Consider the following 17,993-nt stretch of genomic DNA (forward strand, 5'->3'; position numbering starts at 1 on the left):
TGGTCAAATGTTTAGCCTATTTCCTATCGGACTTTAGGCTGCTGGCTTCCAGAGCGCTCGCTGTCAGAACCGCGGGGCTGCGCGTTGACAGATGACGGGAGCGCGCTTCAACATCGGAAAATGTGACACACCGTCCATGCAGGAGGTAAGACAGCTAGCTAGCTGTTCGTTCAAAGTACTGCCTTTTCGTAACTTGAGTGCCAGCGACAGTGTCAGGGTGATATTGTTGCCACATGTTGTTTTAAAAGGCTTGCACCACGTTCTGCTAAATGTATGCTCAGATTCAGAAAACTTTAATGTCCTCAATGATGGCATTATACTGAATGAGAATAACAGTCGGTTTATAGTGAAAATACCCCCCCCCCCCCCCCCCCCCCACAGCTGTCAGGTACAGAGCTTTGCTATTCCTCTTATTTCTTGGAAAGGAGTAGGCACTCCCCTCTCTGTCTCATGTGGAAGAAAGGCTGTTTCTTCAGACTATCCCTCTGTAGAGTGTGTGTGTGTGTGTGTGTGTGTGTGTGTGTGTGTGTGTGTGTGTGTGTGTGTGTGTGTGTGTGTGTGTGTGTGTGTGTGACACAGCGAAATGACTGATTATGACTATTTTAGGGATCTGGGGCACAGGATGTTGGCTGTGAGTATTAGTCTTTCCTCTATCTATCCCCCCCCCCCCCCCCCCCCCCCCCCCCCCTCTGTCTTTCTGTCTCTCTGTGCTCGTATGATGGAATACAGCAACTCAATTTTACAGTCCTGGAAGTTGTTTTACATTGCTGTTAGTTGTTCAGAAAGCATGTGTTAAATGCTCAATTGAATGACTCCCAAAGAGTAAAAATAAATGTGGTCTGTCAAATAAAGTGTAACCTGGCAACCCAACCTAAACTGCAGCAGTTTACCCGTTGTCTATAGCAGCTAGACGCTATATGGTCTTGTTGAGGTCTATATTAACATAGTGCTCATGTGATGAGCTGCTAGATTAACCTAGATGTCACTGCAGTGATGAATCCATTAGGCAGGATTAGGCGGCTGCCTATGGTGGCAGATTGACGAGGGCGGCATTTTCTGAGCTAAACTGACCAAGACACACCTCCAACAACAACACATAAAATCTCACATAATTCAGTATTCAGATCCCTAGGATTTTTACACATTCTGTTATGTTACAGCCTTATTCTAAAATTGATTTAATACTTTTTTTCCCTCATCAATCTACACACAATACCCCATAATGACAAAGCAAAAACTCAGTTAATTTTTTAATTTTTTGCAATTGTATTAAAAATAAATGGATATATTGCATTTACATAAGTATTCAGACCCTTTACTCAGTACTTTGTTGAAATACCTTTGGCAGTGATTACTGCCTCAAGTCTTCTTGGGGATGACGCTACAAGCTTGGCACACCTGTATTTGGGGAGTTTGTCCCGTTCCTCTCTGTAGATTTTCTAGTTCTGTCAGGTTGGATGGGGAGTGTTGCTGCACATCTATTTTCAGGTCTCTCCAGAGATGTTCGATCGGGTTCAAATCCAGGCTCTGACTGGGCCACTAAAGGACATTCAGACTTGTCCCGAAGCCACACCTGCATTGTCTTGGCTGTGTGCTTAGGGTCATTGTCCTGTTGGAAGGTGAACCTTCATCCCCAGTCCGAGGTCCTGAGCACTCTGGAGTAGGTTTTCATCAAGGACCTCGCTGTACTTTGCTCTGTTCCTCTTTATCTCGATCCTGACTAGTCTCCCGGTCCCTGCCGCTGAAAAACATCCCACAGCATGATCCTCTCACCATCATTTATTTAATTTTTTATTTATTTAACCTTTATTTAACTAAGCAAGTCCCGTTAAGAACATGTTCTTATTTACAATGACTGCCTACCCCGGCCAACCCTAACCCGGTCGTTGCTGGGCCAATTGTGCGCTGTCCTATGGGACTCCCAATCACAGCCGGTTGTGATATAGCCTGGAATCGAACCAGGGTCTGTAGTGACGCCTCTAGCACCATGCTTCACCCTAAGGATGGTGCCAGGTTTCCTCCAGATGTGACGCTTGGCATTCAGGCCAAAGAGTTCAATCTTGGTTTCATCAGATGAGAGAATCCTGTTTCTCATGGTCTGAGAGTCCTTTAGGTGCCTTTTGGCAAACTCCAAGCGGGCTGTCAAGTGCCTTTCACTTAGGAGTGGCTTCCGTCTGGCCACTCTACCATAAAGGCCTGATTGGTGGAGTGCTGCAGAGATGGTTGTCCTTCTGGAAGGTTCTCCCATCTCCACAGAGGAACTCTGGAGCTCTGTCAGAGTGACCATCGTGTTCTTTGTCACATCCCTTAACAAGGTCCTTCTCCCCAGATTGCTCCGAAGGCCAGCTCTAGGAAGAATCTTGGTGGTTCCAAACATCTTCCATTTAAGAATGTTTGAGGCCACTGTATTCTTGGGGGCCTTCAGTGCTGCAGAAATGTGTTGGTACCCTTCCCCAGATCTGTGCCTCGACACAATCCTGTCTCTGCGCTCTACAGACAATTACTTCAACTGTTGGACCGTATATAGACAGGTGTGTGCTTTTCCAACTCCTGTCCAATCAATTGAATTTACCACAGGTGGACTCCAATCAAGTTGTGGAAACATCTCAAGGATTATCAATGCAAACAGGATGCACCTGAGCCCAATTTCGAGTCTCATAGCAAAGGGTCTGAATACTTAAGGTATTTCTGTTATTTATTTTTAATACATTTGCAAAAATGTCAAAAAACCTGTTTTCGGTTTGTCATTGTGGGGCATTGCGTGTAGATTGATGAGTGGAAAAAATATTTTATCCATTTTAGAATAAGGCTGTAACGTAACAAAATCATAGATGTCTGTGATTGGTTCAGATTTGATGATGAAGCTGATTTAAACATCCAGAAAAAAATATATTTTTCAATTTTCAGAAAAGACGCCTTTTCAACGTTCCTGGAAAATTAGAATTTTAAACATATGGAAAATAAATATTTTCACCTTTCATTAAGAACCTAAATTGAACCTAGCTTCAACGGGGGGGGGGGGGCAGGGGTCTTGCCTAGGGCAGGCAAGGAATTGCCCTGGATGAATCAGTACTAAGTTATCTCAGAGCCCGAAACCAAGTCGTAAAAGCCTGACAAGCTACTCAATCTGTCATGGGAGACCTGTACAGTGCCTTGCAAAAATATTAATCCCCCTTAGCATTTTTCCTATTTTGATGCATTACAACCTGTAATTTAAATTGATTTTTATTTGGATGTCATGTAATGAACATACACAAATTACTCCAAATTGGTGAGGGGAAATTAAAAAATAACTTGTTTCAAAAAATTATAAAAAATAAAAAACGGAAAAGTGGTTTGTGCATGTCTTCACCACCTTTGCTATGAAGCCCCAAAATAAGATCTGGTGCAACCAATTACCTTCAGAAGTCACATAATTAGTTAAATAAAGTCCACCTGTGTGCAATCTAAGTGTCACATGATCTGTCACATGATCTCAGTATATATACACCTGTTCTGAAAGGCCCCAGAGTCTGCAACACCACTAAGCAAGGGGCACCACCAAGTAAGCGGCACTATGAAGGCCAAGGAGCTCTCCAAATAGGTCAGGGACAAAGTTGTGGAGAAGTACAGATCAGGGTTGGGTTATAAAAAAATATCAGAAACTTTGAAAATCCCACAGAGCACCATTAAATCCATTATAATAAAATGGAAAGAATATGGCACCACAACAAACCAAGAGGGGGCCACCCACCAAAACTCATGGACCAGGCAAGGAGGGCATTAATCAGAGAGGCAACAAAGAGACCAAAGACAACCCTGAAGGATCTGCAAAGCTCCATAGCAGAGATTGGACTATCTGTCCATCGGACCACTTTAAGCCGTACACTCCACAGAGCTGGGCTTTACGGAAGAGTGGCCAGAAAAAAAGCCATTGCTTAAAGAAACAAATAAGCAAACACGTTTGGTGTTTGCCAAAAGGCATGTGGGAGACTCCCCAAACATATAGAAGAAAGTACTCTGGTCAGATGAGACTAAAATTTAGTTAATACCTCTTATCACCCCGAGAACACCATCCCCACAGTGAAGCATGGTGGTGCCAGCATCATGCTGTGGGGATGTTTTTCATTGGCAGGAACTGGGAAACTGGTCAGAATTGAAGGAATGACAGATGGCGCTAAATACAGGGAAATTCTTGAGGGAAACCTGTTTCAGTCTTCCAGAGCTTTGAGACTGGGACGGAGGTTCACCTTCCAGCAGGACAATGACCCTGAGCATACTGCTAAAGCAACACTTGAGTGGTTTAAGGGGAAACATTTAAATGTCTTGGATTGGCCTAGTCAAAGCCCGGACCTCAATTCAATTGAGAATGTGTGGTATGACTTAAAAATTGCGGTACACCAGCGGAACCCATCCAACTTTAAGGAGCTGTAGCAGTTTTGCCTTGAAGAATGGGCAACAATCCCATTGGCTAGATGTGTCAAGCTTATAGAGACATACCCCATGAGACTTGCAGCTGTAATTGCTGCAAAAGGTGGCTATACAAAGTATTGACTTTGGCGGGGTGAATAGTTATGCATGCTCAAGTTATCAGTTTTTTTTGTCTTGTTTGTTTTAAAAAATATATATATTTTGCATCTTCAAAGAGGTAGGCATGTTGTGTATCAAATGATACAAATCCCCCCAAAATAAATTTTAATTCCAGGTTGTAAGGCAACAAAATAGGAAAAATGACAAGGGGGGTGAATACTTTCACAAGCCACTGTAACTAATCTCTGAAACCTGAACTAAATCAGCTGCTCGATTTAAAATGTTAATATTAAGGCTAACTGTCTGTCTCTGTTATCAGATGATGTGAACTCTGACCTCTGGCGGTTGGTGTACTGATGATGACGAAGCTAACCGTACTAAACTTTTGACCCATCCAACTGCCTCTGAACAGGTCCAAGCACCACCATGCCTCAGGTACACAGCCTTGTTATACTACAATATTTTCTTCATTATACTTCATAATATATAGATACTTTATCATGATGAGTTGCTAGTTTACAAACTTAATGCTGGCTATTGTACAATATGACAACAGAGTCATATCTGGCTTTCTCTCGCTTTCTCTCTCTGTCTTCCTCCCCCTTTATCTTTCTATCTCCCCCATCCAACTCTGACCCCTTCCCCTTCTCTCTCTCCAGCCAGGTAGCAGTGGGATGGAGCCTGTCTTTGGTGAGGCCTATGGGACCAACGGGTTATCTGTGACCTTAGAGCCATTCACCATCTCTCCTACAGGGGGCAGTGCAGAGTCAGACAACGTAGGTACAGTGGAAAACATTTGTCACTTGTGTATGTCCCATGTCTGAATCAGTGGAGGCTGCTGAGGGGAGGCCAGGCCATAATAATGGCTGGAATGTAGTCAATGGAATGGCATCAAACACATGGAAACCATGTGTTTGATGTGCTTGATACCATTCCACTAATTCCGCTCCAGCAATTACCACAAGCCCCAACTCCCCAATTAAGGTGACACCAGCCTCCTGTGGTCTGACTCAGTCCCTGATTAGAGGGGATGGAAGAATGAAAACCATCAATGCTATTGACCTCTGGATCTGGAATTGAATACCACAGAAGTAAAAAACGGTATGTGTGTGTATGTAACTCAGTGTTATCATAGACAGAGAATGTGTTTGGTCTCTGTGTTGTAGTGTCCTAAGGGTGTGGTGGTGATGTTGGGGGCCCCAGCCCTATCCCTGTGTCGAGGCCAGCAGCCTGGATGTGAGCTACTCAGTGATCTCTTGGAGGATGTGATCACTGACGACACACACACCTCCGAGCGTCGCTGGGACATCTCGGCCCTGGATGACATCACACACTATGCCAAAGGCAGCCCAGAGGGGCCACCACTGAGCTGCGAGTGCTTATTCGTCTCACCTGAGGTATGAGTTACTCTTAACCACAGATTATCAGGATTAACATCATCACTAATCTTCACAATTAGATCCTGGGAAGTCACTTCTGGTTCTGGAGATCTACAGGGTGTGCAGCTCTTTGTTCCAGCCAAGCACTAACACAACTGAGGAAGCTATTGATTAGTCGAGTCTGATGTGGGTCCATGGGCAGGCCTTAGGAACTCTGACCATGGTTTAGAGCAAACTTCTACCTACTCTGTTTTGCTCTCCGCAGGGAGGCAGAGAAAAACCATGGTTATCCCTAAGACCAGAGGACAGGCAGCCAAGGAACCCCACAGACCTCACACCCTGTGTAGGGTTGGGGGCTGGACACCTCCTCCTGGCTGGTAGATTTCCGGAGTCCTGGAGCCAAGAGGCTGGAGGGCGGGAGAGTGAAGCTAGGGAAGGGCTGCAGCAGGTGGGGCAGGAAGAGATGGTGCACAACTACTCTCTGCAGAGTGAGCCAGACACTGAGTCTAGTCAAGGAACAGACAGCGATATTAAAGAGGAAGAGGAGGAGAAGGAGGAAGATGGGAAAGAGGAAGAGGAGAAGGGGACAGAAGCCATGGAGGAAGAGAAAGGGAAGGAAGAGGAGGAGCTTCAGTCCCATAAGAGACAAAAGAAACGCCGGCGTTACTGGGAATGTAGCCTCTTCAGTGAGGCAGACCTGGGGAGAGATGGAGAGAAAGAGAGATTGAGAGCCAAATGGAGAGATGGAGAGAAAGATAGACGGAGAGCCGAAGAGAGATATGAAGAAAGAGATGAAGATAAATATGAAGGGGATATAATCTGTGGCCCTAGCACCCTACCCACCACCATGTGCCTGAAAGAGGGGACCTCCACCAATGGTGAGACCTCAACCCCAAGCCATAAGACCCATTAATGTACAATAGAATAAGGAAAGGAAGATGTAAAACATTTCTACATTTTATATGTTCTTAATTTTTATAAATGTATCAATACTCATTCGGTGGGTCACATACATACTAGGAAAGTGTTCGTTTTAAAGGGATACATCGAGATTTTGGCAATGAGGCCCTTTATCTACTTCCCCAGAGTCAGATGAACACAGATGATACCATTTTTATGTCTCTGTGTCCGAAATGAAAGAAATTAGAGGTAGTTCGTAACTAGAATTAGAGCACTGACTGGAAGTCTGAGTATCGACTAGCATAAATCTGATATCCACGACTTCATCTGACTCTGGGGAAGTAGATAAAAGGCTTTATTGTCAAAATCCCCAAGTATCCCTTTAACACCATGGGTGTTAAAATTCAGAAGTAAAATTTGCTGCTTCAACCTCACCATCTCTCATTTCTATTGCCAAACACAAATACTTTGTTAGTGGAGTCTAAAGTCTAGCTGCATTAGCTGCACTGTCAGTTGCGTCTCGAGTGCTTGCGTGCTTGGAAATATATAATTACATTTAGTCATTTAGCAGATGTTCTTATCCAGAGCGCCTTACAGACTTACTTATGTAAAACCAACCACAAACTCCTGTGTGTTCCCCAGGTAAGCGAGGCCAGAGGAAAGCCCGTCGTACAGATGCCAGTGACCTGACCCCCAGCCCTGGGAAGCTACAGAGCTTGGGAGAGCAGCTCCATACACTCAGCTCTGCTCTGGAGGGCCTGACTCCTGTCAGTGACCTGCCTGTTACTGCCAGGACCCCAACACGAAAGGAGAGGAACAAACTGGCCTCCAGGTACACGTAGACACTAGGACACGGACACATACACACCACTTACCTGACTTACCTGTCTAACTGTAGAGGCATAATTCGCTAGTGGCTTTTCCACACTGCACTTTCAGAAGTACATTTGATTTGTACAGCAGGGTGTCCCGGATGGAAGTACCACTCAACAGAACTGTGCTGTGTTAAATTCAACCTGCGTCTAGCTAAGTGCTAGTGAGGTCGAGTGTAGCGCAGCATAAGCTCTGGCTATAGGTTGGTAAACTGTCTCTCACTCTCTGTCTCTCTCCCTGTCTCTGTCTCTGTCTCTCTCCATCTCTCTCACTCTGTCTGTCTGTCTCTCTCACTCTCTCGCTGTCTCTCACTCTCACTCTCCCTCTGTCTCTCAATTACATTTCAATTTAAGGGCTTTATTGGCATGGGAAAAATGTTTACATTGCCAAAGCAAATGAAATAGATAATAAACAATAAAACATTGACTGTAAACATTACACTTACAAAAGTTACAAATACACTTACAAAAGTTACAAAATAATAAATACATTTCAAATGTCATATTATGTCTATATACAGTGTTGTAATGATGTGTAAATAGTTAAAGTACAAAAGTGAAAATAAATAAACATAAATAGGTTGTATTTACAATGGTGTTTGTTCTTCACTGGTTGCCCTTTTTGGCAACAGGTCACACATCTTGCTGCTGTAATGGCACACTGTAGTATTTCACCCAATAGATATGGGAGTTTATCAACACTCCCATCTCTCTATCACTCCATCTCTCGCCCTCTCTCTCCACAGAGCGTGTCGGCTGAAGAAGAAAGCCCAGCATGAGGCCAACAAAATCAAACTGTGGGGTCTGAACCAGGAGTATGGTGAGTTATTTCTTCCGATTTATAATCAGTGACCCACCTAAAACTGTTGTTATGGGTTCTGTTGGTGATCCACCAAGTAGAGAAAGATTTTGTTTCTAGCCAGGATCCTTTCTCAATCTAGCTGGTCCTTGATCTGTATGTGCAGTCTTAGGATTTGGTAATACAGAGCAATCAGATATGGGACCACGCTATTCTCAAAATGTGACCTAATCAACCAGAAGCCACAGGGTCCTGACCACTGGAGGCTCCTCAGAGTAGGAAGGGGAGGGCAATGCTACTAAATTAATTTCTGAAAAGTTAAAATGGTTCAACATTAAAAAAGCTGTCCTTTTTAGATAAAACTATACTAAATATATTCACGTCACCAAATAACTGATTAAAACACACTGTGTTACGATGTAAGTCTACAGTAGCCTCAACAGCACTCTGTAGGGTAGCACCATGCTGTAGCTGGAGGACAGCTATCTTCCATCCTCCTCTGGGTACATTGACTTCAATATAAAACCTAGGAGGCTCATGGTTCTCAGCTCCTTCCATAGACTTACACAGTAATTAGGACAACTTCCGGAGGACGTGCTCCAACCTATCAGAGCTCTTGCAGTATGAACTGACATGTTGTCCATCCAATCAAAGGAACAAAGAATGAATCTAGTACTGAAAGCATAAGCTACAGCTAGCTAACACTGCAGTGCAGTGGTGAGTAGTTGACTCCAAGAGAGTGAAAGACAATAGTTAAGCCGTTTTTAACAAATTAAGTAGTAGCAGCAGAGAGAGAGAGAGTGATAGCTATATTTCATTGTCTTTTTTCCTTCTTCTTAGTTTACTTTTCACTTATCTAATGCAGCTAATTTAGCCTACTCGACATCCTGATTCAAACAGAGAGGAATGCTATTTAAGTTAACTAGCAGACTAAGGCTATCCAACACTGCAACTCTTCAAGTCAAGGTTAAGCTTTCTGTTTTATTAATTTATTGCCACCGGGGCCCGCTGGTGTAACTGCTAAACAGCTTGCTGTACACTGTACTGCATGATTGTGCACATGGGATTGGATTCTGGGTTTACTTACACGTTAGTTCTAGTTTGTTGACTATAATATTAATATGGCGACAACAATGTAGGCTTAGTGGTTAGTGTTATGGTATGAAGGTTTGGCTTGGAGAGGTTTTTGCGCTTGGTCATAGACAGCTGTTGTGTTGTGGGTAAGGGTAAGGGTAGCATTCCAGAGGGACATCAGAGACTGTAACGTTCTTTGCTTCACGGAAACGTGGCTTACTGGAGAGACGCAATCCGAAGCGGTGCAGCCAACAGGTTTCTCCACGCATCGCGCAGACAGGAAAAAACATCTTTCTGGTAAAAAGAGGGGCGGGGGCGTATGCCTTATGACTAACGTGACATGGTGCGATGAAAGAAACATACAGGAACTCAAATCCTTCTGTTCACCTGATTTAGAATTCCTCACAATCAAATGTAGACCGCATTATCTACCAAGAGAATTCTCTTCGATTATAATCACAGCCGTATATATCCCCCCCCAAGCAGACACATCGATGGCTCTGAACGAACTTTATTTAACTCTCTGCAAACTGGAAACAATTTATCCGGAGGCTGCATTCATTGTAGCTGGGGATTTTAACAAGGCTAATCTGAAAACAAGACTCCCCAAATTTTATCAGCATATCGATTGCGCAACCAGGGGAGGAAAGACCTTGGACCATTGTTACTCTAACTTCCGCGACGCATATAAGGCCCTGCCCCGCCCCCCTTTCGGAAAAGCTGACCACGACTCCATTTTGTTGATCCCTGCCTACAGACAGAAACTAAAACAAGAGGCTCCCACGCTGAGGTCTGTCCAACGCTGGTCCGACCAAGCTGACTCCACACTCCAAGACTGCTTCCATCACGTGGACTGGGAGATGTTTCGTATTGCGTCAGATAACAACATTGACGAATACGCTGATTCGGTGTGCGAGTTCATTAGAACGTGCGTTGAAGATGTCGTTCCCATAGCAACGATTAAAACATTCCCTAACCAGAAACCGTGGATTGATGGCAGCATTCGTGTGAAACTGAAAGCGCGAACCACTGCTTTTAATCAGGGCAAGGTGTCTGGTAACATGACCGAATACAAACAGTGCAGCTATTCCCTCCGCAAGGCTATCAAACAAGCTAAGCGCCAGTACAGAGACAAAGTAGAATCTCAATTCAACGGCTCAGACACAAGAGGCATGTGGCAGGGTCTACAGTCAATCACGGACTACAGGAAGAAACCCAGCCCAGTCACGGACCAGGATGTCTTGCTCCCAGGCAGACTAAATAACTTTTTTGCCCGCTTTGAGGACAATACAGTGCCACTGACACGGCCTGCAACGAAAACATGCGGTCTCTCCTTCACTGCAGCCGAGGTGAGTAAGACATTTAAACGTGTTAACCCTCGCAAGGCTGCAGGCCCAGATGGCATCCCCAGCCGCGCCCTCAGAGCATGCGCAGACCAGCTGGCCGGTGTGTTTACGGACATATTCAATCAATCCCTATACCAGTCTGCTGTTCCCACATGCTTCAAGAGGGCCACCATTGTTCCTGTTCCCAAGAAAGCTAAGGTAACTGAGCTAAATGACTACCGCCCCGTAGCACTCACATCCGTCATCATGAAGTGCTTTGAGAGACTAGTCAAGGACCATATCACCTCCACCCTACCTGACACCCTAGACCCACTCCAATTTGCTTACCGCCCAAATAGGTCCACAGACGATGCAATCTCAACCACACTGCACACTGCCCTAACCCATCTGGACAAGAGGAATACCTATGTGAGAATGCTGTTCATCGACTACAGCTCGGCATTCAACACCATAGTACCCTCCAAGCTCGTCATCAAGCTCGAGACCCTGGGTCTCGACCCCGCCCTGTGCAACTGGGTACTGGACTTCCTGACGGGCCGCCCCCAGGTGGTGAGGGTAGGCAACAACATCTCCTCCCCGCTGATCCTCAACACTGGGGCCCCACAAGGTTGCGTTCTGAGCCCTCTCCTGTACTCCCTGTTCACCCACGACTGCGTGGCCACGCACGCCTCCAACTCAATCATCAAGTTTGCGGACGACACAACAGTGGTAGGCTTGATTACCAACAACGATGAGACGGCCTACAGGGAGGAGGTGAGGGCCCTCGGAGTGTGGTGTCAGGAAAACAACCTCACACTCAACGTCAACAAAACTAAGGAGATGATTGTGGACTTCAGGAAACAGCAGAGGGAACACCCCCCTATCCACATCGATGGAACAGTAGTGGAGAGGGTAGCAAGTTTTAAGTTCCTCGGCATACACATCACAGACAAACTGAATTGGTCCACTCACACAGACAGCATCGTGAAGAAGGCGCAGCAGCGCCTCTTCAACCTCAGGAGGCTGAAGAAATTCGGCTTGTCACCAAAAGCACTCACAAACTTCTACAGATGCACAATCGAGAGCATCCTGGCGGGCTGTATCACCGCCTGGTATGGCAACTGCACCGCCCTCAACCGTAAGGCTCTCCAGAGGGTAGTGAGGTCTGCACAACGCATCACCGGGGGCAAACTACCTGCCCTCCAGGACACCTACACCACCCGATGTCACAGGAAGGCCATAAAGATCATCAAGGACATCAACCACCCGAGCCACTGCCTGTTCACCCCGCTATCATCCAGAAGGCGAGGTCAGTACAGGTGCATCAAAGCTGGGACCGAGAGACTGAAAAACAGCTTCTATCTCAAGGCCATCAGACTGTTAAACAGCCACCACTAACACTGAGTGGCTGCTGCCAACACACTGACACTGACTCAACTCCAGCCACTTTAATAATGGGAATTGATGGGAAATGATGTAAATATATCACTAGCCACTTTAAACAATGCTACCTTATATAAATGTTACTTACCCTACATTATTCATCTCATACGCATACGTATATACTGTACTCTATATCATCGACGGTATCCTTATGTAATACATGTATCACTAGCCACTTTATACTATACTATGCCACTTTGTTTACATACTCATCTCATTTGTACATACTGTACCCGATACCATCTACTGTATCTTGCCTATGCTGCTCTGTACCATCACTCATTCATATATCCTTATGTACATATTCTTTATCCCCTTACACTGTGTACAAGACAGTAGTTTTGGAATTGTTAGTTAGATTACTTGTTATTACTGCATTGTCGGAACTAGAAGCACAAGCATTTCGCTACACTCGCATTAACATCTGCTAACCATGTGTATGTGACAAATAAAATTTGATTTGATTTGATTTGATTTGATTTGATTTGATTTGTGCACTGAAGTCCACAAGCGAAGGGAAAATGTGAGAGGAGAGCGCGTAAATGCAAAAAGGAATTATACAGCAAGCATTAGCAATGATTCCGTATTTGTCTGCTATGAAAGTGAACTGTGTGTGCGGATGATCTGTGGTGTATACATTCTGCCGATTCTGTCTTAAACAGAAGCAAACGGAACGGGAAGGACCTACCTGAATTTGTCCAATACAAACTCTTGTTTTAGTTGCAAAACGTTCTGTTTGGACTAATGATTCCACCCCAGATCAGCTAGATGCAGGCAAGAGTGTGCAATGTGTTATTGAATGTGTCACTGTCTGTCACCTTGATTATTTAAAAAAATCTACTTCTCTAATCTTAAACGGCACCAACCTCCACTGGCCCTAACACACTGTTATAGATAATGATCTGCTTCATACAATCCTTTTTCACACTTAACATAGCTTATGTGCTTTAAATATACATTTTTATGATTTCATTTATACTGAGACTTTCCAGGGGAATTTAGCCAGTATGCAGCCATTTTAGCTCATTCAGTCAATCCTTCATGTCTCTGGTGGTGTAATTCCTTCAGATGGCCTGTTGTGGGCAGTGCTGCAGATAAAGGAGCTGATCCGCCAGAGAGTGGAGAGCAGAGAGGAAGACACAGAGAGAGGATGTCTGAGAGAGAGACTGGAGGACATTCTGAAGGAATCAGCTGGTGAGTAGTGAGTATGTAGTCTGTTTGGACTGCCATGAGACCCTGTGAGTGTGACTGTATTTTAATGTAAGTATGTTAAATTGTATGGATGTGTGTTTGCGGGTATTTGTGCGCGTGCGTGCGTGTGTGCAGGGCCACGTGTAGCAGGACGAGGCAAAGCGTTTGTGGAGAGGATCTTGAAGAACCCTGCCGGGGGACAGAGCACCAGAGAGACTAAGGAAGAAGGAGGGTCATCAGACCCTAGCCACTAACCTCTTCTCCCCACCAGAGTCACTATCCCGCCCCTTCTTGCTTCACTTTGCACTTTCTAACATGGAGAGAAGGTAGGATAGGCAGGCAGGCAGACAGACAGATAGAGAGCATCTGCTGTGCCTCTAGCTGTTACAGTATAGCTGATGAGTGTCTCAGAACATTAATTAACGTCTGGCATGTTTGTTTAAGATTGTGTGTGTGAGGGAGGAAGTGTGCATAATTCCAGTGTATCTATTGTATTATGTACTATAGTATATACCATCGTGCCTAAAGGAGGACACTGTGTGCTGCTAGCTAGTCGTAGTTATACACTATAATGGAAGAACAGGGAGAGGAGTGACAGTGAGTATGGTGCTTATAACAGTGGACATGATGACTAAGCTGTTTATCTTGACGTCCATTTTGAATCGTACTGTAAACCAAAAGTGCATAGATAAACAGACAGGCAGGGGGAAGGACTTTGGCATCACGTGAATGTTGCACAGTGCTTCTCAAAGATGCTGAATGCTGCTTGCATGGTCGTTTTATATGTCTCTGCATTCCTTATAAAGTAAATTATGTTTCTCTACAGATCTTCTTTAAAACTGATGTCATAATGTACTGTACTTCTCTACAGAGGAACCTGTGTAGAGGATAAAAATAACCTTAAACCAGGGAAACTCCCATCCTCAGGAGGGCCCTGTGTTTTTTGGTTTATTTTCTTCCTGCAAATCAGTGACTGGACTGCTACCTGGGAAACCTGGCCCCATGTTCACATAAGAGTCTCGGAGTGCTGATCTAGGATCAGTAGATCATAATTAATAGGATTACATGGACAGGGGGGGACCTAATCCTAGATCAGCATTCCTTCCCTGAGACACTTTTATAACATGGGCCCAGGCGTGTCTTCTCTCGGCAATGAGTGATTAAGTGCCACAGGGAGAAGAGAGAACAGCACTGCACCCCTGACTACCATAGTTGTCCATCCATGTCCTAAACCCACAGTACTGTAACTGTTAGAGAGATCCACATCAATGGTTTCAAATCTGATTCATATATTTCATATATCTGATTAATCTATCTGATTTTTCATCTGATTCATCTATATAGGTCCACTGTGCTTTTTGTAGCCTGTGCCTTTGAATGGTCTTTGAGAGCAATATATTAATACGCACACCACCACATCTCTCTCTGCTTCTCTTTGTGCTGCTGAGAATATAGAAAACACAACTCATTCAGAGATAACAAATACCCTCCCGTACAAACCTGAACGTTTACTATTCTCTCATTTGCAAAATGGCCAATGTGATTTTTGAGAGGAAAGGTGTAGTGTGGCCATTCGGTCAGTATAGTCCCTATAATCCCAGGCCTGTATTCATAAAGCATCTTAAAATGCTGATCTACGATCATTTTAGATCATGATGAATCAGATTACCTGGACAGGGGGGACCTGATCCTAGATCAGCTTTTATTTACATTTAAGTCAAGCTAGCTAGATGTGACACTCCTACTCTAGGACTCTTTATGGATATGGACCCAGAGCTTTACTTCACTCTAAGTCCTGTCATTGCACTTCATGTACTTGAATGTAGGAGCACAGTAGTCTATTTACTTGAAAGATGGAGCACATTGAGAAATACAAGGCCCTGCTTCAGTATATTACTGACACAGCAGGGGTCATGAACTGCCTGGCCACAGATCTTGGCAATAATCCTCAATTGGATGGACGAGTGACCATATCCTCAATTGGATGGACGAGTGACCATATCCTCAATTAATCCCCAACAATAATGGAACTGCTCATAAAAGTATTATGTCTTAACATGCGTGCACAAACACACACACGAAAAGAAGTGATACAAAAAAATAACATGTCATATAGATGATCATAACTAATAATTGAGAAGTTTGCACATTTATTGAATTTATAGATTTTGAAGAAGTGCTGTATATCATGATCAAGGGAAAAGATTTGTCTGGGAAATGAACATGTATGGAGTTATAGGCCGTAACAGACCAGGCCTTAACAGACCAGGCCTTAACAGACCAGGCCTTAACAGACCAGGCCTTAACATACCAGTTATAGGCCTTAACAGACCAGGTCTTAACATACCAGTTATAGGCCTTAACAGACCAGGACTTAACAGACCAGTTATAGGCCTTAACAGACCAGGACTTAACAGACCAGTTATAGGCCTTGACAGACCAGGACTTAACAGACCAGTTATAGGCCTTAACAGACCAGGACTTAACAGACCAGTTATAGGCCTTAACAGACCAGGACTTAAAAGCCCAGGCCTTAACAGACCAGTAATCGGCCTTAACAGACCAGGCCTTAACAGACCAGGCCTTAACAGACCAGTAATCGGCCTTAACAGACCAGGCCTTAACAGACCAGGCCTTAACAGACCAGTTATAGGCCTTAACAGACCAGTTATCAGCCTTAACAGACCAGGCCTTAACAGACCAGTTATAGGGCTTAACAGACCAGGCCTTAACATACCAGTTATAGGCCTCAGCAGAACAGTTATAGCTCTCAGCAGACCAGTTATAGGCCTCAGCAGACTAGTTATAGGCCTCAGCAGACCAGTTATAGGCCTCAGCAGACCAGTTATAGGCCTCAGCAGACCAGTTATAGGCCTCAGCAGACCAGTTATAGAACTTAGCAGACTAGTTATAGGCCTCAGCAGACCAGTTATAGGCCTCAGCAGACTAGTTATATGCCTCAGCAGACCAGTTATAGGCCTCAGCAGACTAGTTATATGCCTCAGCAGACCAGTTATAGGCCTCAGCAGACTAGTTATAGGCCTCAGCAGACTAGTTATATGCCTCAGCAGACCAGTTATAGGCCTCAGCAGACTAGTTATAGGCCTCAGCAGACCAGTTATAGGCCTCAGCAGACTAGTTATATGCCTCAGCAGACCAGTTATAGGCCTCAGCAGACCAGTTATAGAACTTAGCAGACCAGTTATAGGCCTCAGCAGACTAGTTATATGCCTCAGCAGACTAGTTATAGGCCTCAGCAGACCAGTTATAGAACTTAGCAGACCAGTTATAGGCCTCAGCAGACTAGTTATAGGCCTCAGCAGACTAGTTATAGGTCTCAGCAGACTAGTTATAGGCCTCAGCATACTAGTTATAGGCCTCAGCAGACTAGTTATAGGCCTCAGCAGACTAGTTATAGGCCTCAGCAGACTAGTTATAGGCCTCAGCAGACTAGTTATAGGCCTCAGCAGACTAGTTATAGGCCTCAGCAGACTAGTTATAGGCCTCAGCAGACTAGTTATAGGCCTCAGCAGACTAGTTATAGGCTTCAGCAGACTAGTTATAGGCCTCAGCAGACCAGTTATAGGCCTCAGCAGACCAGTTATAGGCCTCAGCAGACCAGTTATAGGCCTCAGCAGACTAGTTATAGGCCTCAGCAGACCAGTTATAGGCCTCAGCAGACCAGTTATAGGCCTCAGCAGACTAGTTATAGGCCTCAGCAGACCAGATGCAGTCGTTCCAGAAAGCTGTGTATTGTCGAGTTATCTGCTAGAATACTTATTCCCAGTCTTACTTAAGCCTTAACCTATTCATCTGATCTTGCAGTAGTTAACATGTAATAAGCCATTTGTAATGTGTTATTAACCCTTTATCAACATGTATGAAACATTTATTAGCTCTGGGACTGTGCATGAAAAAGAGAAACACAAAAAAAGTGTCATAGAAACACATAGTCCGTTCAGTCCGTTCAGTCCGTTCAGTCCGTTCAGTCTGTTCAGTCTGTTCAGTCCGTTCAGTCCGTTCAGTCCGTTCAGTCCGTTCAGTCCGTTCAGTCTGGTCAGTCTGTTCAGTCCGTTCAGTCTGTTCAGTCCGTTCAGTCTGGTCAGTCTGTTCAGTCCGTTCAGTCTGGTCAGTCTGTTCAGTCTGGTCAGTCTGTTCAGTCCGTTCAGTCTGTTCAGTCTGTTCAGTCCGTTCAGTCTGTTTAAATGTAGATTTTGCTATCTTGAAGCTGCTGCTATGTCAATAAAAATCTATATTCTTAAAATGCCAAGTGTGAATTGATGAATTTATTCTATGAACAATGTGCGTCCATCTTAATTGAAATAATCAATGGGTGGGTCCATAAATAACAATTTTGTGTAAATGAGCTATTAGTCTGTACACACAGCAAAACTACACAGACAGACACACACACACACACAACTTACCTGTCTAACCAGACTCCTAGTTTTCTGTAAACCTGCACTTCTGAATCGCCTGTTGAGGGTAAAGTGTAGCTCAA

General features: G+C 44.5%; 1 protein-coding gene and 1 pseudogene across 4 annotated transcripts in view; both read left to right on the forward strand.

The window, feature by feature from the left end:
• LOC139409606 (polymeric immunoglobulin receptor-like) overlaps nt 1-2,283 on the forward strand; it is an 18,700-nt pseudogene extending 16,417 nt beyond the window's left edge.
• The window catches only part of LOC139413376 (CREB3 regulatory factor-like), an 18,162-nt gene extending 404 nt beyond the window's left edge, over nt 1-17,758 (forward strand). The window contains exons 2-10 of one of the 4 annotated variants that reach the window (XM_071160672.1): nt 38-145; nt 4,829-4,944; nt 5,169-5,285; nt 5,676-5,906; nt 6,154-6,766; nt 7,431-7,620; nt 8,407-8,480; nt 13,370-13,495; nt 13,628-14,908. In XM_071160672.1, the coding sequence (XP_071016773.1) occupies nt 4,936-4,944; nt 5,169-5,285; nt 5,676-5,906; nt 6,154-6,766; nt 7,431-7,620; nt 8,407-8,480; nt 13,370-13,495; nt 13,628-13,746 (1,479 nt within the window). In that variant the 5' untranslated portion in view covers nt 38-145; nt 4,829-4,935 and the 3' untranslated portion in view covers nt 13,747-14,908. Of the gene's footprint in view, nt 1-37; nt 146-4,828; nt 4,945-5,168; nt 5,290-5,675; nt 5,907-6,153; nt 6,767-7,430; nt 7,621-8,406; nt 8,481-13,369; nt 13,496-13,627 lie in introns of those variants that run through there. The other 3 variants (XM_071160691.1, XM_071160702.1, XM_071160682.1) reach the window with 3 other exon arrangements.
• Nucleotides 17,759-17,993: the final 235 nt, after the last annotated feature.

The sequence above is a fragment of the Oncorhynchus clarkii genome, chromosome 1 (genome assembly GCF_045791955.1).
Source record: "Oncorhynchus clarkii lewisi isolate Uvic-CL-2024 chromosome 1, UVic_Ocla_1.0, whole genome shotgun sequence".
In the NCBI taxonomy this organism is placed as follows: Eukaryota; Metazoa; Chordata; class Actinopteri; order Salmoniformes; family Salmonidae; genus Oncorhynchus; species Oncorhynchus clarkii.